Raw genomic sequence first — 24,679 nt, forward strand, 5'->3', positions numbered from 1 at the left:
GAAGTCTATAAAATCATGACTGGTGTGGAGAAAGTAAATAAGGAAGTGTTATTTACTTCTTCTCCTAACACAAGAACTAGGGGTCACCCAATGAAATTAACAGGCAGCAGGTTTAAAACAAACAAAAGGAAGTATTTCTTCACACAACGCACAGTCTACCTGTGGAACTCTTTGCCAGAGGATGTTGTGAAGGCCAAGACTATAGCAGGGTTCAAGAAAGAACTAGATAAATTCATGAAGGAGGGGTCCATCAATGGGGATTAGCAGGATGGGCAGGGACGATGCCCTGAGACTCTGTTTGCCAGCAGCAGCTCATTCCCTCTAAAGCACCTGGCATTGGCCACTGTCAGAAGACAGGATACTGGGCTAATTGGACATTTGGTCTGACCCTGTATAGCCATTCTTATGTTCTCCTCGGAGAAGAACTGTCATTTTCCAATTGTCTCTAGGGTGCCTTGTGCCCCTCTGGGGCAGTATGAAAACAAACATAAAAAAGGGTCAACTCAGACCCAAGTAAAATAGCCGTCAACAGGGTGCATACAGATTTGGAGAAATCATCTGAAAACTAGGAGGAGAAAGAAATGGGGAGAGAGTAACTTGCTCCTTAACAAAAGGTGACAAAAGCCCATTTGACAAGACCCAGGGAAATAAAGGATGTACTAAGACAGGCTGAATGTTGCAAAGTAGCAGTGGTGAGATTCCAGTGTCTGTTGTTACAAATAAATAATTGTCACAAATTACCATATAATAAGAAAGGAATGTAGGAACAACACACAAATTGCCAATCAGCCCCAACGGAGTCAGACAACCACATACATAAAGCCTGTCAGTAAGGTTAATGTGGTTACCTAATCTAACAAAAGTCAGGCAATTTAAATAACAGACTGACACAACATCCCAGGTCAACACTTATCAAACAGAAGGCTTCAAGACAAAGGTGTCCTATCACATTTGTATTGTGTCGTTTTTGACATTGCATAGTTCTGGTGCAATTAGGGTGGACCAGATGTCCCGATTTTATAGGGACAGTCCTGATATTTGGGCCTTTTTTTTGTATGGGCTCCTATTACCCCCCCAACCCCATCCTGATTTTTCACACTTGCTATCTGGTCACCCTAGGTGCAATACCACACATGGATGATAAAAGAAAAGGAGGACTTGTGCCACCTTAGAGACTAACCAATTTATTTGAGCATAAGCTTTCGTGAGCTAGAGCTCACTTCATCGGATGCATGGGTGATAAACAGGTTTCAAACCTGGCACCATCCACACTACTGAATAGTGACCACATGAGCTGAAAAAGCAATTCTAGGAGCAGTAGTAGGCAGTTCTATGTGTAGACAAGCCCCCCGGGAAAGGGTAACAGGATGCTTTGCCAGTGGGTTACCATATTACAATGCAATTGTCACCATGCTGTGACAAGATGACATTGCACGGACCCTAAAGGGATTTCAGCCCTGCTTTAAATGTCCTGCTGACCCATCAGAATCAGAAATAAGGCAATCCTGCTTGTCCCACTGAGTTCAGATGTTATGCAGCTCCAGAAAATCACATTTTTCCTGTGTTTCATTTGTGTTTCATGTGATAGCTGTTTAGCTTGTAATTGTTAATTGTCCATTAGATCTTTAATTGGGGAGCAGCATTTTAATTGTGGAAGGAGCACAGGGCTGGGAGTCAACAATACCTTAATTCTAGCCCCAGCTCTGCCACTGATTTCCGCCATGTAACTGTGGGCAAGTCACTTAAACTTTTTCTGCCCTTCCTGTACTGTGAGGATAATAACTATTTCTCTCCCTGACAAGGGCTTTGTGGAGAATTAATGAGCTGATGTTGGTGCAGCCTTTCCCGGGGGGGAGCTAAGCGTTAATTAGATTGTTTTCTCCTCAGGTTTTAACTTTCTTTTCAGTCCTCAGCTGTTCACAACTGCTGTAGGTGCCCCAGCTACAACAGTACTCACGTGAAAAGTAAAACAAATGCGCCTCCTTGCCTTTGTGGTAGGGAAAAGCCCCTCATTGCAAAGCCATGTGCAGGACCCAGTGGGGGAAGCTGGGGGAGAGGTTACCAGTAACTTTGCACGTTCCCCGCGTGGGCAGAGAAGGGCCGCGGGTTGCAGCGGGCCGCCGCTGGGTGACCGAAGTGGCGAGAATGGAGAAGCCCGCTGGATGGAAATCTCGCTTCATTACAACAAGCGGCAAGCAACAAACCCGGGAAAGTTGCTGCTTAGCCCTGTAATCATGTATTGCGCAACAGGCAGGGTTTAAGGGCGACTTCCCTCCGCCCGGGCACCTCCGGATTCTGGGGCACGCCGCTTCAGCAAGCGGCTCGGGTTTACACGGCTCTCAAAGGCTTGGACCCGTCGCGGGGGTCTTTGTTGTACAGGACAGCTAGGAGCTGCCTCATGAGGCTTCTCTCCCACCCCCCTTTTTCTGACCGTCCTCCTTAAGACGGTCCCAGGAGGCAGAAAGTGGAGCCCGGTGGCTTGTTCTTAGATGGAGGGAAACGCTTCGCGGAGTAGCGCTGACATCCAGGAAATGAGTAAGACCGAAAGCGAGCGAAGCCGGCGCGGCTAGCCCCGCGGTGAAAACGGGGAGCATGAGGCTCGGAAGAAAGGAAGGCGCCCCGGGAAGCCTTTGTCCGGCGCCGCGGCGGGGGGCTCGGTGAGCGCTCGTGTGGACGTTCGCCAAGCGGAGCGAGGGGGAGCCGCCGCTCGCAGGGGCGGCCCGGCGCAGTAAGTCAAGAGCCGGCCGCCGGCTCTCCGCGGCTCTGGGCGCGGGGGGAGGAAGGGGTCCCGCTCGTCCTCCATCTTCGGGGATGCGGAGTGAGTTCCTTTCCTTGTAACGCCGCTTCTGCCCCGGAGCTCGCCGGGCTGCGGGCCGGCAAACAGCCCCCTTTGCCCCCGCACCCGAGCTGCCTCGTCCCGGCAGGGTAGGGGGGCTCCGGAGCCTGGGCGGTGGACGGAGAGCGAGGAAGCTGCCTGCGCTGGCTTGCCTGACGCTGTCCCCTGGTGCGAGGGTCTGTGTCAGAAAGAGCGGCCCAATTCGGAGCGGCGCAATCCCTGTCGCCAGAATCAGTGTTGTTCTCTTTACTAGCTCGAGCTGTGCTTTCACGTGGGGTAAACAGGCCCGCAGATGATCCCGTACAGGGCCATTGATCGCTGGCACATCCCTACGTTGTAACCGAAGTTTTCAACACCAGCCTGCGTTTGCATAGATTTTCCTTCCGCGTCTGTTGACATGCCTGCCTTGTGTCATTCTCTTTGAAAGCAAGGAGTGAATTGCGTCTGAGGTGGGGACAGAGAAGGAGAATAAGATGGGGGAGAAACCCTAGCTTAGTTGAGACTTTCTTCTTTTAAAAAATAACACCAGTTTCTGCAAAAAGAACAGGAGGACTTGTGGCGCCTTTGAGACTAACAAATTTATTAGGGCATAAGCTTTTGTGAGCAGCATTCATCGGATGCATAGAATGGAACACTTAGAGAGAGAGAGAGAGAGAGAGAGATACACATACAGATAAGTTGGAAGTTACCATACAAACTGTGAGAGGCTGCTCTCATAAATGTTAGTCTCTAAGGTGCCACAAGTACTCCTGTTCTTTTTGCAGATTAACAGGGCTGCGATTCTGAAAGCAGTTTCAGGACATTTCTTAATCCTCAGATACTCCCTGAAAGGCCTACACACTGGAAAAGGTTTCCTGGTGTAGCTATACTTGTTCACACTAGGGCTTTTGCCTCTGCTGAAACTTCTTTAAAAAAAAAAAAAAAAATCACATCCCTAACAAAAGTTTCCAGGGTAGCCTGGCGTGGGGGTCTTTTCTCCTTTGAGCCACAGGGTCAAAAGTTAAAACACAGTGTTTAAAGTTAAGCATGCATGTGAGTACTCCCACTCACTGATATCACTCGGACAGACTCAGAGTGCATAAAGTGAAGCACTCCTGTAAGTCTTTGCACAGTAAAGGCCCCAGCATAGAAAACCTAATCATCTGCCCCTCTTCTTCTGCACCAAACATACAAGGGATCCTTAACTTACAGATAGAAAAGGAGGACTTGTGGCACATTAGAGACTAACAAATTTATTTGAGCATAAGCTTTCTTGAGCTACAGCTCACTTCATCGGATGCATGCAGTAGAAAATACAGTGGGGAGATTTTATATACACAGAGAACATGAAACAATGGGTGTTACCATACACATTGTAACGAGAGTGATCAGGTAAGGTGAGCTATTACCAGCGGGGGGATGGGGGGAACCGATTGTTTCATGTTCTCTGTGTATATAAAATCTCCCCACTGTATTTTCTACTGAATACATTTGATGAAGTGAGCTGTAGCTCACGAAAGCTTATGCTCAAATAAATTTGTTAGTCTCTAAGGTGCCACAAGTACTCCTTTTCTTTTTGCAGATACAGACTAACACGGCTTCTACTCTGAAACTTAGCTTACAGATGTTGTTCGTGAAATAACCAGTGTGGAATGCATGTTACACAAGCTTCATCTCTGGCTTAAAATGACACATGGTTGCCTTGGGTTTTAATGCTAACACAGCCAAACTGAACCTAACGTAAATGTTGACAAGTGAGGGCTGCATTTTTAGAAAAACGTTACTGTTTCTCTTGTATATGTGTTTATCTCTTCCTAAAATAGCCTGGCTCCGATTTGCCTCTCATACCAGTGCAAATCAGGAACAGTTCCGCTGGAAGTCACTCGTGGTAAAACCAGTGACCAAGGAGAGTCAGGACTCCAGTGGACTTTCCTACACTAGAATAGGGGCTGGAATCTTCCACTGGTGTTGCTTCCCTGGTGATAGTAATTGTCAAAGTTCTAGTATAAACAGGACTCTGGTATTTACTGGCATTCTTACCACGAGGCCATCTGCGTTCACTCTGGGGTGTTTTAGACAGCCTGCCGTAAAAATGCTAGTGCTGTCTCTGTACTAGTGGAATAAAAGTAGTGAAGACAGAAACTGTCTGGAGTGTCTTCTTCAGCCACACTGTCATGACAGCCATTTGCACTGACTTATTGAGAGCATGAAGGTAAACACAGGGCCATTGATCTATCAGATGGAGCAGCACTTTGTATGTGCACCCACCCACCACAGCTTGTTTTGAATGATCTTGGGACTGCTTTAATGTCAGATGCCAGTGAAGCGCTGCATTATTGCAGCTGTTACTATTGAAACACTGTCCACTGGTATGAACTCTTTGATTTACAGATGACTGGTCCAGATTTTCCTTTAGCTCCTTGCCATGTTTGAGAGCAGCGTCTCCAATCCTTGAGTGGAAACAGGTCATGAAAACAAGGAATGGAACCTTGAACTCAACCTTCTTTAACATATGGGACTTAGTGTGTTTCACCTTCAAAGCACTTAACTAACCCTCACAATATTCCCAGGTGGGAAATAAACTCAATAACTATGAGCACCACAGAGAAGTGAATGATTTGTCCAAGGTCAGAGAGTGAGTCAGTGTCAGCATTGGGATCAGCCACTGGGGATTCCTGGATCCTCGTCTTGTGCTCTTGCCACCAGATCAAACCCATGTGCTTGAGTAAAAGTGTTTGGAACGCTTGTAAACAGGGATCGAATTGGGGGGGTAAGGTGGGAGGAGGAAGAAATCAGTGGTATTATTCCAAGGTGTGCTCACAAAACAAGCTCTACCCCTTTAGCAAGAATCCTGTAGGTAGATCTTCCTCATATAACTGCCTCTGGACTTTCTTCCACGCTTTGAGTGGCAATGAAGTAGTTTAATCCGCCATCACTAGAACTCAGAGTTAACAACCCCTTATATAATGAACAAGGGCAGTTTGCACGTTCCTGAGCTGCTGTTTCAGGCTGTCTGCACACTCAAGCAGACTTCCCTATGTTTTACATTTCTGGTTCATATTTTGAAGGCTCTCTTCACAACTGTAGGGGATAGGGCATGCTGCCTCTTGTAATGCTAGTTAAATTGTAACAGAGGAAAAACTAAACACAAGAGACTTGGGCCCAGATCCTCAAAGATACTTAGGCCAGGTCTACACTACAAACCTGTATCGGTATAACTGTGCCGCTCAGGAGCGTGAAAAATCCACACCCCTGAGCGACGTAGTTATACGGACCTAACCCCCTGTGTGGATGAGCGAGCGTCTCCCATCGACATAGCTCTCGCCCCTCGGGGAGGTGGATTAACTACACCGATGGGAGAAGCTGTCCTGTCAGCATAGGAGTGACTTCCCTTAAGCACTGCAGTGACACAACTGCACCAGTGTTACTGCACTGCTGTAGTGCTCTACGTGAAGACGAGCCCGTACGCACCTAAGTCCTACTGATTAAAGTACCTAAATCCCTTCGAGGATCTGGGCCTTAAGACCGGGCTTTCAACGCTGCTGAGACTCTCAGTTCCAAATGAAGTCAACAGCAGGGGTGGATGTTCAGCAGCTCTGACAATCGGGACCCTAATTTGGGTTTTAAAGGAAAGCTTAGATTCTGCAGCACAAGACAGCAGCTGCCATAACGCAGAACCAGTTTGCTAAGCTGCTGTGAAACCCGCCCCTCTGTTTGTAGCTCCTGTGGCCCATCCCGAAAGGACATCACTCATGAGAGGAATGTCCATGGGGAAGAGGAAAAGGAGGACTTGTGGCACCTTAGAGACTAACCAATTTATTTGAGCATGAGCTTTCGTGAGCTACAGCTCACTTCATCGGGGAAGAGGTGCTGGTTCAACAGGTAGGTGACCTCCACACAAGCATTACTAATACTTCCAGTGATATCGCTTCCTGTCCTGCACTCCCGACTGCTCGTGACTGGCTCCGCTGAGTAAGCACTGCGGGATTTGAACATGCATAACGCATAAGGAGGAGTAATTTGGGGCAAGCTGCTTGTGCACAAAAACACACCCCTTAAAATGGCTTATCTGGGGGCAGCCTCTTGTCTTTATTATTCCAGCATTCTGCTCTCCATGTGTCCCCTTTAAATCATACAGCTTTCCCTGCTTTGGGTCACAGCTCTCCGTAGGCACCAGCACAGCACTAGAGATCAACAGATGCGCTCTTACAGTCCCTAGACTTGAACGTCTGTTGGCTGGGTGCTCTCAGGCGAGAGCCCTCGCCTCTTGCTTCCCCTCTTGGTCCAACAGAGCCTGTGTGTCCATTGGCCTTCAGGAGGCTGTTTAAAAGCCATTTGCTTTGCTGAATCCTTTGCCTCAAGAGGGTGATTTCAGGGCAGGTTTGTGTTTGCAGCTCAGGGTCTGTTCTAGTTTGTCTGGCAGCGGCTTAGCTAATTTAGTGTTGCGCCCGGAATGCTAAAATGTCTGCATCAAAAAATAAATCGCTCTCCCAGCTGTACCTCTGGGCTGGCTCTCGCTTTGCATGTTGCCCTATTCTTGGCTACCTGCCTCCCATCCTGCTTCCTCCGCTGGAGGAATGAGTGGGCAGAAAGATTTGCTTACACAGCTGAAATGGCACCTCTGGCGTTGGGCACAGCAGCAGCATCCCCACCCACACTACTCCCAGGGCGCTCTCACTCCCTACCTGCAGCTCCCTAAACTGCAATCAGACGTCAAGAATTATAACATTCAAAAACCAGTTGGAGAACACTTCAGTCTCTTTGGTCATTCGATTACAGACCTAAAAGTGGCAATTCTTCAACAAAAAAAATTCAAAAACAGATTCCAATGAGAGACTGCTGCATTGGAATTAATTTGCAAACTGGATACAATTAACTTAGGCTTGAATAGAGACTGGGAGTGGATGGGTCATTACACAAAGTAAAACTATTTCCCCATGTTTATTCCCTCCCTCCCCCAGCACTGTTCCTCATATGTTCTTGTCAACTGCTGGAAATGGCCACCTTGATTATCACTACAAAAGGTTTTTCCCCCCAGCTCTCCTGCTGATAATAGCTCACCTTACCTGATCACTCTTGTTACAGTGTGTATGGTAACACCCATTGTTTCATGTTCTCTGTGTATATAAATCTCCCCACTGTATTTTCCACTGCATGCATCCGATGAAGTGAGCTGTAGCTCACGAAAGCTTATGCTCAAATAAATTTGTTAGTCTCTAAGGTGCCACAAGTCCTCCTTTTCTTTTTGTGGATACAGACTAACACGGCTGCTACTCTGTAAACTGGAATCGTCACCTTCCTGCCCCACCCAGCAATTAACAGCTAAACTGGAAAGTATGACTGCTTGGCAGCAATCTCCTGGCTTTAATTTTCAAAGGGACACATGGAGAGCAGAGGCTGATCCCCATATAAGCCATTGGGTGGGGAGGGGATTTGTGCACCTGCAGCTTGCCCCAAATTGTTCTTAAGAGGCCAGAGCGCACCAGGCTTCAAAGGGTCGATTTTACAAGCCTTTGCCTGTTGCCAGGGGTCTATGGGCTCATTGCTGTGACAATCCAGCCGTTATAGATGTGGGGCCTGATTCTCGCGTGCCATGCACCTTCAGTTGTCACTTACATCTGTGCAAATCAGGTGTAAAATGCCTCCAGGCCAGAAATGCTGTTTTGGCAGCCCATTGCACCTTGTGCAAGGGTGTGAAGAATCAGGCCTAATGAGGCCTCTTCTCAGTTAATATGGAAGTGCCCCGCTTTCAAAATTGCTGACTTTGCACATGACCTGCCAGTGGGCATTGGGGACCAAAGAAGTAGGGGAGCTTTGGCCCAGATCCGCAAAGATACTGAGGCCTTTATGACAGGTTTCAGAGTAACAGCCGTGTTAGTCTGTAATCGCAAAAAGAAAAGGAGTACTTGTGGCACCTTAGAGACTAACCAATTTATTTCAGCATAAGCTTTCGTGAGCTACAGCTCACTTCATCGAAAAGCTTATGCTCAAATAAATTGGTTAGTCTCTAAGGTGCCACAAGTACTCCTTTTCTTTTTGAGGCCTTTATGTCCAAGTTATGGCTCTGCTGCAATCCACGGGACTCCTACCAAACCTGGTAGGTGCCTAAATTCACTCCGCACCTAGATTTTCAAGTTCCCTACAGGCCTGTGGTTCTGCCTCTGGGTGTGTACATTACTGCTTTCCTCGAGGCGCCCAGACGCCTATCTCCCACGTAAGCCCCATAGCGGTTAACGAACCAGGGGAAGATAGATATGGCATTCGGCTGCCTACATTGTGCTGAGCCAGACCTGATAGGTGTGCTCAGAGGGGAGTAGGTCCCATTCAGTGCAAAATCATTTTTTGTCCCAATGTGGATAAATACTTAACTCATCATTGAGCTACAGAGAGATGCTGCAGACCAGTGGTCTGGACATCCACCTGGGAGTTAGGAGACCCTCAGTCCGGTCCCCTTGCTCCAATCACTCTTTCATTAGAGGCTGAAGGAGCCCCACATCAGAATAGCCCGGTCATAGGAGCACTCTCCTGAGAGGTGTAGGAGAACCCCTGTTTAAATCTTTCTCCCCCTCTGGTAGAGAGGGGGGGAGTTGAACCTGGGTCTCCTACATCCCAGCAAAGTGCTCCAGCTACTGGACCAGGAGTTATAAACCAGCCCGCTGACTATTTTGTGTGGAGCGAGGCAGTCCACTAACTCGTTCCTGCAAGAAACACCTGAGGCATCTAAGCTATCGGACTCCAGGTGCTGGTTCCCGTGCATGGATCCACAAGCAGAGAGAGGCACCTCCCTGAAGCCGGGAGTTAGGCACCTGTCTGAAGAGAGGGTCCGAGCTTAGGACACACCCCTCTCCTACGTATCTCCCGGGGCAGCTCCCTGTCTAGCGTGCTGGCTTTTGTGGATCTCAGCCTAAGGTGCCTCTCTCTCCCCACTCACAGCATAGGGAGCCTGGGCTCCCAGCTCAGGCTTTGCAGATCACTGTGTTGTTCCTGTGCTTTTTTTTCCCCCCTAGATACCTAAAATTTGACGCCATGATGCTCAGTACTGCCCCCTCTACTCCCTTCATGGCCCCCATCCCTAGTGATCGTTGTGGAATAGGAAAGAGAGGCTCTTCGCTCTCGCACTCCTGTGCTTTCTTGTTGGGACCCCGTGCCCGGCAGGCTCTTCTAAATTAATGTCTCTCCTCCTTACTGTCTTTCCCCTGCAGTTACTGCCAGATTAAAGTGAGGGTGAACCCTGGAACTACAGAAAAGAAGGGGACATGGTGATCTAATATTTAGCCCTTGAAGGGCCTGATCCAAGGCCCATAGGAGGGCTCCTGTTGACTTACTTAGGCTTTGGATCTCAAGACTTCCTAGCCCGAGCACAGTGCTTATTATCTGGCTTTGAGAAATAGCTATGCACTGTCTCCCCCTCCCCCAGTACCCGGCACGCAAGGGAACAGCTGAGCACTGTTTGAATGACCCCTGTTTAACTAATGGACATGGCCAGTCACCTGTCTACATAATTTCTCTGAACTGTAACTTCCTAGGTCTCTGATGTCAAAAAAGTCCAGCCAGAGCATCACTCTCTTCCTCCCTATAAAAGATCAGGGTGGATCTTTCCTGCGTTGTTGCTCAGTATCCATTCATGCTTTCTGCTCCCCTTACCTCTGTTCTCTACCTCCTTCCCTCCCTTTTCTCCTTCTGCTTGCTGAAATCAACCAATCCCCCCCGACTAAGCTTTTCTAGCTTGTGTAAGCTCTTTAGGACAGGAAGGTGCCTTTGGTGAAACAACTAGCATGCAATGGCATAAAATCATCCACCCCTCTTAGACCTTCTGTCTCTCTGGGTGTTAATTTGGCCCTATTCATAAGCATTAAACAACTTTAAAAGTGGGGGATGATCAATGAGAAAGGAGTCTGCCGAGGGATTTCCTCACCTGCATGTGTGTTTATGACTGCAACAAACCTGTGATCGGATTTGGGTGGCCAGTCAAAGGAGCTGGGATTTAAAAGCTGATTATAACTGGTCACTATAGGTCCAGAGCCACAATGGTATTTCCTAACTTCCATTGAATACCGCTGTGGCTCTGGGCCTGTGGATTGTATGCTGCATGACTCTTCGTAACAATCTGTGCCCTGACTAATTTCCATCTATGGTAACTGTATTGTGCCTAACTAACTTCCCCCTCTTAACTTGCGGTTCTTCTTCTTCTTCAGTTCTCTTTATGTTTTCAGCTTGGAAAAGAGATGGCTAAGGGAAAATATGATTGAAGTCTATAAAATCATGACTGGTGTGGAGAAAGTAAACAAGGAACTGTTGTTTACTACTTCTCATAACACAAGAACTAGCGGTCACCAAATGAAATTAATAGGCAGCAGGTTTAAAACAAATAAAAGAAAGTATTTCTTCACACAAATCACAGTCAACCTGTGGAACTCCTTGCTAGAGGATGTTGTGAAAGCCAAGACCATAACAGGGTTCAAAAAAGAACTAGATAAATTCATGGAGGACAGGTCCATCAATGGCTATTTGCCAGAATGGGCAGGGATGGTGTCCCTAGCCTCCGTTTGCCAGAAGCTGGGAATGAGCTACAGAGGATGGATCACTTGACGATTCCCTGTTCTGTTCTTTCCCTCTGGGGCACCTGGCATCGGCCACTGTCGGAAGACAGGATACTGGGCTAGATGGACCTTTTGGTCTGACCCGGCAGGGCCGTTCTTACGTTATGCAGAATTCCATGCCAGAGCTAGCTGCATTTCTGGAGGCAGCGAGGGGCGGGGGAGGATGGACAAATGTCTCTTCTCTACAGCACAGAGGTAATAATATGAACCTTAATGAATGTATGTAAAGCCCTTGAGATCTTTAGCAGGCAAGGTACTTGTTCCCAGAGGTGATCTGGAAATAGAAAATGCCGCTTCCACAGGGACATACTAGAAGGGCTTTCACTTTGGAGCTGGCACACTTGACAGTAAGTAAATCTCCTTTAAAATGCTAATGACCAAGGCTGTAGGAAAAACATGGGTTGCTTTTTTGGTAATGATGCTTTTTTTTTTTTTTTTTTTAATGGAAATCTGGACGCTTGGGTTGTATGCTAATACCATCAGGAGATGAACCGAATCAGCAATACCCACCTGGACAAGCAATAACAAGATGACTTTATAGAGGACCTTAATTTGGAAGCTCTTGGCTTGTGTGTGCAGAAAAGGGGAGGTTGTTAATGTTTGGCACTCAGTCTGGAATTACTCTTGGCTGGCTGCTTGGTACCATGTTGTCTCATGTCATTTTTTTGGATCCAGTCTTGTGAGAGGGGGTCCCCCATCTCGGTCTTTGGTTGAAATGGCTGTTCTGATGCCAGCAAAGCAGTTTTCCAAAAGCATTCCTGGGCACACTCTTCCCATCTGCCAAGATCAAAGCTGTGAGAGTTGGAGCACTTGCTTTCTTGCCTCTATCACTTCCTGCACTTAAATGGGCTCTCCCGTTTTTCTGTATTACCCCTTTTGGGAGGTCGCTTTTCTGGTTGAGCCAGCACATTACTCATATCAATGAGATTTTTACCTGGGGCAAAGATGCTCTTTCAATATATGCAGTGAGAGAACATTTTATGCACCGCATTGCCACATGCACAGCTTGGAAAAAATCCACTCCCCTTTGGTGCGTGGAACACTTGCCTTCGGGAGAACAAGAACCAAAGACACCTGTTTCTGCAGAATTTAAGCTCTTTTAAAATGCACTTTCTAGCCCATGTGGTTGTGATGATCACATTGTAAAGGCAAATGAAGTGTAGCCTTTGAGCCTGCAAGAATAGCGTCGGGGTTTCTTCACCCAAGCAGAAACAGGGAGTGGTTGAGCCCTACATTTTCAGGTAAGCTAGCTCTGTAATTAACTACCTCCTGCCCTGAATTGCACCAAGGAATGGTGGTGCTTCTAGTCAAAAATATTTGATGCATTGCTTTAGACAAAGCAATGAAAATTAAATCCTACAGGGCCAGACCAACCCTGACTCCCACTGAGCAGTTACTCACTTGTGTAGTCCCACTGAATTCATCGGGACCATGGCTTAGGTGAGTGACTGCTCAGCAGTGGGGAATGAGGTTTCACAGACTGGCCCACAGAGAGAAAAGAAGTTACCATTGTAAAGAGTAAATTAGTAAAGACCCACTGGTCCATTATGAGAAGGAAATAGAACATAGATGCTGTGTGAATATGTTGGAATGTAGATAAAACTGAATGTTGTTCTCTCTTGAGAAAAAGTGGTCACGTAAAGAATGGTTTCAGAGTAGCAGCCGTGTTAGTCTGTATCCGCAAAAAGAACAGGAGGACTTGTGGCACCTTAGAGACTAACCTGTAAAGAATGTGATTTATCGACCCGAGGGACAGAATTAAGGGTACTTGGGCGATATTAAATTGGCATTATTGCTTGCCTTGAGTGCTAACTTGTGCAACTTAATGTTCTTAATATAGCTTTTTCTATGGAGGGATGTGTGTACACACACATACACATTAAGGATAAAAAAATTCAAAAGTAGACTTTGGCCATTTTGAAATTTTATCCGTCTAACACAAGGTATCACTGAAATGCAGCCACTTCTGGAGTTACAGACTGGGGTGGGAAGGGAAGAATTTGGCCTAGGTCCTTGCATGAATAGCTGTGGGCTCTATATATCTAGGGCACATTGGATCAATCAGCTGATCTTAGCTGGTGTAAGAAGGCAATGATTTTATGTGTATTTACATCAGCTGAAAACTTGTCCCTCTCTCTCTTTTAAGGCCTTCTGTAAAAGACCCTTGCATAATAAACCTGCTTGGTACTAAAGGTTTTACCAGGATTTTAACCTGGGAGTCCGGTATGTGCAGCCTGATGGTTAAAGCACTAACGCCGGGCTTCTGTTTGATGCTGGAGTTAAGAGTTCTAAAGACATTCTCTATTGAGGTTGGCTGAGCTGCATTCCAGCTTCTTATCGATAAGCTGCCACTTCAGACACTCAGATGATGGTGGTTGTGGTGTCTAACTCAGAAGCAGCTACTGGAGGAAATGTAAAATACTAGGGACTTGATTGGAATCATTCAGACCTCTGGAATGTGGATTTCTGGCTCAGTCCTGCATGCACTCCTAGTCCTGGAAATTGTTGAACTCCGGTCCCCCACCTGGAGTGGTAGCTTTTACTCTGTACTCTTAAACCGAGCTCAGAGGCCTCCCTGGCAATGCGGATTTTGGGCCCACTAGTGGGGACCCTGAAAATATGACGCATCATTCCCATGGCGCTATAAATTAGCCTTTAAACTACAGCAGGGGCGTGTCCTTGGGCTTCTGAACAAAGCCCTCCTTTCATGCACTCATATTTATAAAGGAAGTGAGCGTTCATGTTCACCACAGACATGTCCCTAACAAGAAACACGTGGCCTAATAACCCAAATGCTAGCACGCCCTTGTATTCAGTGCTTTCACCATGGCAATGCGTGTCACATCTCTTCTCTCCTGCTAACAATTCCTTGCAGAGCTTCCTTTTCCAGCATTTATTTTATGAAACACTCAGGGAAGGGGAAAGTGAAAGGATTAGTGGCGGTAGGAATGCAAAGGAGGAAATTGCCCAAGTTTTCCAGATAACTCCTTGCACCTTTGGCAATAGGTGTGCCACTCCACCATGTGAAATTGACTAGGAGGTGATGGCTCCGGGTGCAGGAGAAGCTGCATGAAATTGTGTGGGGAAGGGTTATCTTGTTTACTTGCTAGCTTGCTTATTTTATCTTCTCGCTCTTACTGATTAAACTAATTTAAAACCACAGTTTAGCAGAATGTATTCTTTAGCCAACATATTTGTCTGTTTTCTGGGTTTATGATCGCTGATCCAGGATGAGTGTTTGGAAAAGATTACTGCTCCTGAAAGTGTTTTGCACTGTTCCTCCAAGAGCTTAGCAGGGCGCAAGGCAATATGATATCAGGGCCTGATTCTACACACACATTTCTACTGGGAAGCAACTCCACTGAAGTCAATGCAGTTACACTGGTATGTAATCCGTGAGAGAGGAAATTAGCCAATCAGATCTTAAAATCTCATCTCTCCTATTTACTAGCTTGCTTTCCCCTTCATGTCAGCTGCGGCAGGACTCACGGATTCCGACTAGTTATTTTAGCAGGTGTCTAATGCCCGAAGAGAAGTGGGGATTTTTTATACCATTTTGTAAGATGGGATTCTAGTTCTCCTTTCAATATAAAGCATTGGTTTCCTGTTGTAATGGTTCTTGCTACAATGGTTAAGGTAAGTTGGAATTCAAAGGATTGTGGAGAAACAACTGCAAATGGTTATTGAGATAATGTGACCTTTAAAAGGTTCCGTATTTCACAAACCACTGGAGCACACGCATTAGCTGTAGTAACCCCTGTTCTATCGAGCGCTAGTAGCCGACAGAACTGGTGAACAGCATGCTTCCCAGGAGAGTTCGCTCCCAGGAGCTAGCCTTCATTTTGAGCACTGTTTATTAGCAAGGTATTGGACCCTTAGATCGGGGCCCTGCAATAATTTAAGTGTGCTATCTTGTCCTGTTTCAGGACTCAGTATGATGCAGAAGGTCTTGGATCAATGTAGTTCTCAGTCCCTGCCTCTGGGCTCTGATCCAAACAGCAGTGATGACAATGGGCATCTTTCCAGTGGCTTCACTAGGCTTTGGACCAGGCCCTTAATGGAGAGGTTCACACCACCACCTTTGAAATCCATGGTCAATGCAGGATCCTCCTACTTCTAGCTAGTATAGAAATAGGAGGTGGTGTCAGGGATGGAAGAAATAGGAGCTCTAAATCTGCCATATTGCCAGTACCCATAGAAGTGGGTGGGAAAGTTCTGGGTGCTGGGAGAGCTGGCGTAACAGTTAACAACTTGTTTAGCTTTATGGCAGGTTTGACTTTTTTTCCTTGTTAAGAATTGCGGGAGCGGGGAGAGATTCTGTGTGGAAGTTTTTGGCAATTGGCCCCTCTCTGTAGTCCTAATGCAGGCTTTCCTTCCCTTCCTCTGCCATGAGACTACTCTTCAGGGATATCCGCTGTTGCTGCCGACAGGGTGGAGTGGGGCAGAAGAGGGAGATCAGGGGAGAAATTTCCTTAATGGGTCCCAATGTGGACATCAAGCGGGAGACGGGGAGCACGTGTGCAATGGCATTGCTCTTTCCCCGTAGCTACTGTTACGGGGCCAGCCAGTACAACAGCAGGGGGTTGCTGTAACTTGCGACCATCTGTGCTGATGAAAGATTGCATGAGGTGCGGATGACCGACTGGCTGTTGTGATCGCTTCTGTCCAATTCAGTGAGCTAAATGGGGGAGCTGTCCAGGCCAGTGGGTCAAACGTTTTTGGCCTAAGTGTAAAAGTTCCAGTTGTTCTAGACCAACAGCACGAATGTATGTGACTTAAAAAGCCCAGCCAAGATGTTCTCTGGCAGTGACTCTACAACAACCGAATACATTGTTGGGATGGGTGGGAGCGGCATATGCACTTCCTGCCCCACCGTCTGTGTTTGTAGCATAGAGGTTGGAGACAGGCAGCCCAGTGAAATGCTGTAAAAATCCTCCTGAATGCTTTCTGCGGAGCTGAGGCTTCTTGCAACATGTGTCTCTGTGGCCTGCTAACCAGAACGGAGCAGGCTAGCAGTCGAAAAACCAACAACTCGACAGTGGTTAGACAACTGGTGTGCTAAGACCACTGCCCACTACGCTGACTAATTACACTGTCCTTGTACTCTCCCATTTGTCTTTATCCACCTATGGTCTCTGGTCTTATACTTGGATTGTAAACTCTTTGGGGCAGGGACTGTCTTTTTGTTCTGTGTCTGTACAGTGCCTAGCGTAATAAGGTCTTGGTCCTTGACTGGGGCTCCTGGGAGCTACCTCAGTGCAAATAATTAATACGTGCACAGGAGAGCATAGTGGCACTTTCACTGATGCAAATGGTGCCTAGATGCCATGGTGAGCAGAGCCTTGGAAATACCTCGATAGATTGCCCATGTGACGGTGAGATTGTGTATTGGATCGAAAATCCAACAAGTAGCACCATTCTCTGGGGTTTGGCCACGTGCTCCTGAGTGAGTGACTGTTCTCTGCTTGAGTCAAGATAAATCAGCTGTCTCTTCTATGGGTTTTATTCTTGTAATGGAAGCTACTAAAATGTATTTCGTCTATAGATGAAATACTGGGACTGTTCCCTTTTGAAAGGGTGACTTCCTGGAGCTGCCTGGGATCTATTAGAGCAAACAGCAGAGCCGGATTAGGGTCTGAGTCAGTCAGTCTGTTTAGGGGAAGGAGGGGCTGCCTTGTCCTGCATCCAGGACGAACATCAACATTTCCATGAAAATATCTGATTGTGCTACTGGGGGAGAAAAACATCACTTCCGAACTGTCTGCACCAGGCCACTGGGCAGGACGTCCAACTCTGGCCGTGCGACTGACCCCTTTGGCACTGAGAGTCTGCTCCAGGCAGGATGTTCATAGACCCTCCTGAAGGCAACAGTGCTGGCAATCAAATGGCAAAACAATCGTTACCAGGCAAGTATCCTTGGCAGACAAAGTTATCCCATGGCTGAGCCTCTAATCTGGGGTGGAGTTTCCAAGGCAACACTTTGGCCTCTTATGGGGGAGAAGGAGTGGTGTTGAGGAGTCGTCCTTTCTCCCCCTTAGTGTGCTGTAAGGGGAGAAAAAATAGAGTGTTGGAGTAAGAGGGGTGGGCCTGGAGACAAGAAAGACGGTCTAGGGATTAGGGCATTAGTCTAGCACTCAGGAGAATCCAGTTCAATTCCCTGCTCTGCCATAGTCTGTCTCTGTGACCTTGGGTAAATCGCTTGGGTTCTCTGTGCCTCAATTCCCCATCTGTGCAATAGGGATAACTTACAGGGGTTTTGTGAAGCAATCAGTGTATTTATTCTCAGTCTTTAGATGCAACAGTAACAGCGACCTTATAAGTACCAAAGACCTGGATAGATAGGGCAGGGATGATTTTTATAACGTGTCTATTTTTTAAAAGAAAATCTTGACCCTACAGTGATGCAGCTACTAATGTTTCTTTTCTTGCTTGGTTGTGGTGGGTTTGTTTTTGAGATGTTAAAAATGAGAACTACTGAACCAGGGCAGTAGCTGACTACTGAGCAGCAGAGATGCATAAGTGAATATCTGAGGGCAAGCATAGGCCTTCAGCTTCATGTTTCGTGAGGCAGTGCATCATGGAAGGAGGCACTGAGCCAGAGACTGGATAACAAGCACTCTTGGGGTCTGTTTCTGGCTGCGCTACTGATCTGCTGTGTCCCCTCTGGCGAGTCCCTTAATCTCTCTGGTCGTTTGCTTCCCCAGCTGTGAAATGGAGGTGACACGATTCTGCAAAGAGTGGGTGAGATTTAATATTCGTGAAGCGGGGTGGAAGTTCTGATGGTTGTAGTGATGTTAATTTTAGCAGGTGTGATACAAATTTAATATTGGTTCTGTGTTAAATGGACTCAGAGTTGACTGGTCTCTTAAAACTAACCTACCATGAAAGTTGTCCCATGCAGCAGGGCTTAACTTGAGGCTTTCCAAAGTATCTTGTTTTAAGTATAGCCGTGTCTCTGCCTGGCACCAGCAGTGGGATATAGAGCTCTTCTCTGGGTCACCAGTGTAACTCAGTGGTGACTCTTTGGCAATCTGTGCAAAAAGAGCTGGCAGGTGATAGCTGGCCAGTTCCCAGTGCACAGAGGTCCACATCACAGACTGATGGCACTAACTGGTCTTTCTTCATTGGCAGCCTTGTTAGAGAAGCCAAAGATTGAGTCGGCCATGGAGAGGAATCCCTTCCAATCCCTCCCCTACCACCACCCGTGATGTACCTGTTTTGTGGATAAAGAGAAGGCTGGGGAGGATTGTGCTAGGAACTGAAATCCAGCACCTTTCTCCAGCACTAAATGAACATAATGTGAGCAAAAGCAAACCGGAGCGCATGCATTAGCTGTAGTAACCCCTGTTCTGTCGAGCGCTAGTAGCCAACAGGACTGGTGAACAGCATGCTTCCCAGGAGAGTTCGCTCCCAGGAGCCACAAGAACAGCACAAACGATCATCTGTTTAACCAAGAGTTCCTCAGAGCGTGATCAGCCCTGTTTATTCTCCGCTTTGGCAGTATCCAAGATGGCAGTGCCTATGTTCCTGTGTAAGTACCAGCTAGTAGCACAGTGGGAAGTCCTCCCAGATCTCCATTGCTCAGCACAATTCTGGCATTTCTCACTTCAGCACTGGCAGAACTTTCAATGATGGAGGTTTTATCGCCCTGAGTGATAGAAGCTAGATAAACACCCCCTCCCCCGCTCCCCCCTGGGTCTGTGCTAGGAGCTATCCTCAAGCAAACCGGAACGCATCTCACAGGTGCTGCTGCTTTGTTATAACTGACGCACTTCGCCAGCTGACGAGCACGGGTAGGGTGGGAGTGCATTTATAAATATTAGAGTTCTCAGTGTGTTTAAGCACTTGGGTTTTGGCGGTTGCATCTAATCTATCCCAGGCCAAAAGAGCAGCCGCACCCCCCCCCCCGGGGCACAGTACAGTGCCAGCGTGACCTGCCATGGCACTGCCCCACCTCATGAAATGGAGAGACTTTTGATGAACCTTGAGGCTTGTCTCACCTCGCTTTTGATGTGCAGTGGCTTCTGTGAGACACGAACTTGGGACCTAGTTCTGCAAGCTGACTCCAGTCTGATAATGATACTCCGAGCTTGGAAGAATGTCCCGGGCATTTACTAGGTGGGGGACTTAAATCTACCAGCTTAGAGGTAGAGACAAAAGAGGGGAGGTTCCAACGGGAAAGCCCAACGGTGACGCCCTCGGAAGAAGTCCCAACTACCCTGACACCAGCAGCTGGGAAGAGGACATGCTGGCATGTTTACCAGGGTACTGACCCTGGGCATTGTGTGAGTGGGATCTTTATCTTCTGTATCAGCCTCCAGCCAAAAAGGGTCTAAGTTTGAAGTGCTAGCTGTTGGAAAGGAGAAGGAACTCTCTGTCTCTTCTCTCCCCCCCAGAACTGCCAAGGCAGCTGGGGGACAAAGAAGTCTCTCGTATTGAGGTAGAGTCTCATTTTGTGGAGGTTTGGGGGTTATCCTCGCCAGCGCACGCTTCCAAGTGTGCTTCAGCAGCAGCATGAGGCTGAGCGGAGTCTTGATAATTCACCGCTGCCCACAGGGCTCTGAATAGCAGCAGTGGCACTGGTCAAGCTTGTTAACCTAGTTCTGCTGCAGCTTGGCCAAACTATGAGCAGCAGCAGAGGCACTGGAAGGAGATGATAGTAGACTCAGGAAGACAGCACTGAAGTAGTTAATACTCAGATCAGCTACAGAGACATTTTTTCTTTGCAACCCATAAGAGCTAGAACTTCTATGTATTTTTTTTTTTTTTTTAATGAAAGCTTAGATTGTGTGGGTCCAATCACTCACTAGGGCCATGGACAAATGGTTCCATCCTCCCCTGCCCTCCAAATGTGTCATAAATATTCAGGTTTATTCATAGATTTTTAAGGCCAAAAGGGATCACTGTGATCACCTGGTCTGACCTCCTGTATAACAAAGGCCACAGAACTTTGCTGAATTAATTCCTGTTTGAGCTACAGCAGATCTCTTAGAGCGGAGGCTTTCAAAGTGTGGGATGTTTTCAGAGGGGTGCACGGAGCTGACTGGGCCAGGCTGAAGGCCTGGGATGAGGATGGGGGAAGCAGATGGGGCTCTGTGTAGGTGGTCTCAACTGCCGGAACCAGGTTCCCTGCCCATCTTGCTCGCCCACTACCACAAATGCAGCAGCCTTCAAAGCAGCACCGTGGGAGCTGAAGGCAGCATAGTGGGAATACTGACCAATATTGACCAATAAGCAGCAAAATGCTTGACTGCCTTTGTGCAAGAGCTAAGTATCACAACATTACCCACAAAAAGCTACATTAAAAGAACATTATTATGGTTGCAAAGTCAACCACTCAAAAGTTAGGAAATGCCGGAGTTGAGGTTGTCTGTGTAATCTTAATTTGACACCTCCTGAGCCCCTTGCACATATGCATTGTGATACAGTGTTGTGTTAGATGATATCCCGCTGGTTTTTTCCCCACAGGATCCCTGCCTCATTCAGTTCTCTGGACTGAGACTGAACTGGGGTTGTACAGTGAAGGAGGCTGTTGTCTGGAAGACCTCTGCCTCATTTGTTGCAGTGGTAGATTGTCGTGCTCTGTGTGGACCAGCGCTAGAAGGGGGTGAGACACACACTTTGCCAGTGGGCTTCACAGATATCTGCAGTGAGACTCAGGATTCCTGGCTTCCATTCTGCCTCTTCCATCCCCCACCCCCAATCTTGACCTCTTCTGCCCTGCCCCTCCAGCCTGCCCCTGTCGTTTCCCTTGCCCAGCCCCGTTCTCCTTGCCTGCCTAATGCCAGTCTCTGCTTCTCATCAGTCTCCCACAAGTTCACCCCTCTGCGGCTCCTCGTCCAATCTCTTACCCCAATTGGGTCCCAGTCCTAGTCTTCACCCCCACCCTTGCCCTGCCTCCCGCCCGGGCTCCTTGTTGCAGGCTTTTTGCCCACCCAGTGCCCATCCTGCTCAGACTCTAGCTCCTTGTCAGATCTGTCTTTCCATTCTCCCTCCTCCACCTTTGTTTCTAGTCCCAGTTCCCCTCCCATCCCAGACTCCTTGTCCCAAACTACTGCTTCCACCACCCCCAGTCTAGCTCTTCTCCCCTCTGTGTTCAAATCAGATGGCTTCCCCCATACTGCCTCGGTGCGGGGGGAGTGGGGGGAGATGTCATTGACCGCACAGGAGAGAGGTTTCCTCCTGCTCTTTCTTTTGGTGCCTGGCTTCACCCTGGCCTGGAGCAGCCACTACAGGGAAAGTCTGGCTTTCCCCACTGTCGCCCTGGTTTGGAGGGTGCTCTGTCGCTCTGTAGGGATGGCGCGTGAGCAGTCTGGGCATACGCAGGCACTGTGAGGGGCTGGACCACGCTCAGTCACTCTGGGAGGCTGGCACATGCAGGGTCTGGTCATAGTGGGAGCTGAAAGAGACTTGTGCATGCTCAGTGAGGACAAAACTTGTGGACATTTTAGCTGTTAAGCTCTAAGAAGCCTCTGCTCTGCAAACTCCCAGGGGAGGTGGGGTTTTTTCCCCCCCCCCAAAGGCTTGTAACTTGACCAAATTTGGCAGATTTTCATGGGGCTGAAAACGGCTCAAAGCTGCTCCTTGCTAAATGTCAAGTCCCTGCTACAAAGCACGGGAGCGCTTAGAGCTGTTTAAAAAAAAAAAAAAAGTCACCAGAAGGTTTTTGCGTTTTTTTTTTTTTTTTTAACATGAACAAAACAAGGTATTTTTCCCTAGCCTCGTTCTCAGCAATGGCTGGACTGTTTTGGCTGAAACGCTCTCTCAAAAAATGAAACAGCCTGGATCAAACACTCGTTACAGGAAATCTCAGCCCAAACAGTTAACACTTGGCAAAGGGATAAGCAACTGAAAACAGGGTCTTGTAATGAGAAGTCAGGCTGGACAAACTTAAAAGGCAGTGCTACCAGGCCAGCCCCGTGTATCTCATCTCTCACACACTCTCTCACGCACACTCTCGCACACACACACACACACACACACACACACACACTGCACTGGATGAGATCTGGGAATGGAATGTTCCTAGTAGCCGGTATCAGAGCTGGTCCCCTGCCCACCTCACTCTGGAGGGACTGAAACCCGACTAAGCCCTCGCTGCAGTAGAGAGTTGTCCTGTGTTTAATTATGCTGGTGTAGGTAAAGCAGTACAATCCCCGCTAGTGTGGATGCAGTATAACGTATAAAGGTGTTTTGCACTGGTACGGCTATTTCTGGTGTAAGGCACCTTTTATACTGGTAGAACTCTACCCATCCTGGTAGAACTGAATCTATACTAGGCTTGGACTAGTAGAGCAATGTCGGTTTTGAAAAAAAAAAAATCACTCTTCCAACCCACATAGTTACTTAAGCTTAAGTGTAGCCCAGCCCCTACTCAGGATCTGAAGGCAGAAGTATGGCCTCTGGCCCCTGTCATGTGTTTTTTTTTTTTTTTATCTCTAAATGTACACACAGTTCTGCAAAAGCACAGTGCCGAGGAAAGGAACTCGGCAGCATTTCCTGCCTTTCCTTCGCAAACTGATAAAAAGCGTTTGAGACATGGGGGGGGGGCGACCCAGCTTATTTTTAAACCGCACCAGGGCATGAGTCTCATGGTGTCACTGCACCTCCTGGACTTGCCGCTGTTTTACAAAATGATGAGTTCATGGTAGATGCAAAAAATGAGAAACAGTTGGGATTTCCAGTCTTCTCTAGATGAAATTTGTATGTGTGTGGAGTGGGAGGGATGGCTGAAAAACATTGGGAATGAATGTAATGGTTGTGAAGGGGAGGGACTCTTAGCATTGTCTTGAGCATTGCGTGAGCTTCCCTTCTGCAGTTCTGCCAATGCCCCTCCGTCCTGATTTGCTCTCCCCTCCCTTGCTATTCCTATCCCAGCCCTCTCTTGAGCAGAGGCTGCCACTTATGGATAAATATATACCAGCTATTGTTGTTTCCACCACACTGGTGCTCTGGAAATACAAGGAGGCAAGGTGCTTACAGTCTAAGTTAGTCACTAATTATGTGGTGCCCTGGGGAAATACATGAATGGAAAGTAGAACAAGAAACCACTGAACACATTTTCAGTGACTTTTCTGGTAAGGCAATATATGGTCTTGAGAGGGGTAAGGGTAGTGTGCACTAACCCAGTATAGCACCTAGCTCCACGTCATGATGCCGAAATTAATGTTGGTCTCAGTGGGAGCCAGAATACAGTAGCCTGACAGCTGACAATATTGGAACAGTGCCTTCATAGTAAAAGATGGTATCCTCTTAGTATGTATAATATCCTCATGTGGAAGGGCAAGGGGCTATCTTTTATGGTGACACCATATTGTCTCATGACTTGTTGTGCTGTAATGAACTGGCTGGTATGTCTATGAATGTCTGTTCCCTACTGGTGGAAGTGCTCAGCTGTGTGTCATATGCCCCATACTGCTAACCTAATGGTGAGTCTCCGTACGTTCAAATGTTGGCCTGTGTTTCTGGAGCAGGAGGATCGGAGTTCTAGTCTCTCTGCTGTCATAAGGCACTGAGTAGTAAGCGGGGGCAGCACAGCCCCACAACCATGAATTCCTAGGTGGCATGGATTTATTACAATATGACCTGAGAAAACCATGAAGATTGTCAGCTTGGTTTCAGAGTAATAGCCGTGTTAGTCTGTATTCGCAAAAAGAAAAGGAGTACTTGTGGCACCTTAGAGACTAACCAATTTATTTAAGCATGAGCTTTCATGAGCTACAGCTCACTTCATCGGATGCATACTGTGGAAATTGCAGAAGACATTATTATATACACAGACACCATGAAACAATACCTCCTCCCACCCCACTCTCCAGCTGGTAATAGCTTATCTAAAGTGATCATCAAGATGGGCCATTTCCAGCACAAATCCAGGTTTTCTCACCCTCCGCCCCCCCACAGACAAACTCACTCTCTTGCTGGTAATAGCCCATCCAAAGTGACCACTCTCTTCACAATGTGTATGATAATCAAGGTGGGCCATTTCCTGCAGAAATCCAGGTTCTCTCACCCCCTCACCCCCCTCCAAAAACCACACACGCAAACTCACTCTCCTGCTGGTAATAGCCTATCCAAAGTGACCACTCTCCTTACAACGTGCATGAAAATCAAGGTGGGCCATTTCCAGCACAAATACAGGTTCTCACCCCCCCCCCTTTTTTTCCAGAAAACACACACACACAAACTCACTCTCTATTACCAGCAGGAGAGTGAGTTTGTGTGTGTGGTTTTTGGAGGGGGGTGAGGGGGTGAGAGAACCTGG

The 24,679-nt window shown here is 47.5% G+C and overlaps 1 protein-coding gene across 2 annotated transcripts in view; it reads left to right on the top strand.

The window, feature by feature from the left end:
* The first annotated feature begins 1,743 nt into the window (after positions 1–1,743).
* The window catches only part of LOC102944882 (inositol 1,4,5-trisphosphate receptor interacting protein), a 30,929-nt gene continuing 7,993 nt past the window's right edge, over positions 1,744–24,679 (top strand). The window contains exon 1 of one of the 2 annotated variants that reach the window (XM_043551815.1): positions 1,744–2,657. In XM_043551815.1, coding sequence (XP_043407750.1) covers positions 2,593–2,657 — 65 coding nt within the window. In that variant the 5' untranslated portion in view covers positions 1,744–2,592. Of the gene's footprint in view, positions 2,729–24,679 lie in introns of both variants that reach the window. The other variant, XM_007057866.4, reaches the window with a different exon arrangement.

This window comes from Chelonia mydas, chromosome 7 (genome assembly GCF_015237465.2).
Source record: "Chelonia mydas isolate rCheMyd1 chromosome 7, rCheMyd1.pri.v2, whole genome shotgun sequence".
In the NCBI taxonomy this organism is placed as follows: domain Eukaryota; kingdom Metazoa; phylum Chordata; order Testudines; family Cheloniidae; genus Chelonia; species Chelonia mydas.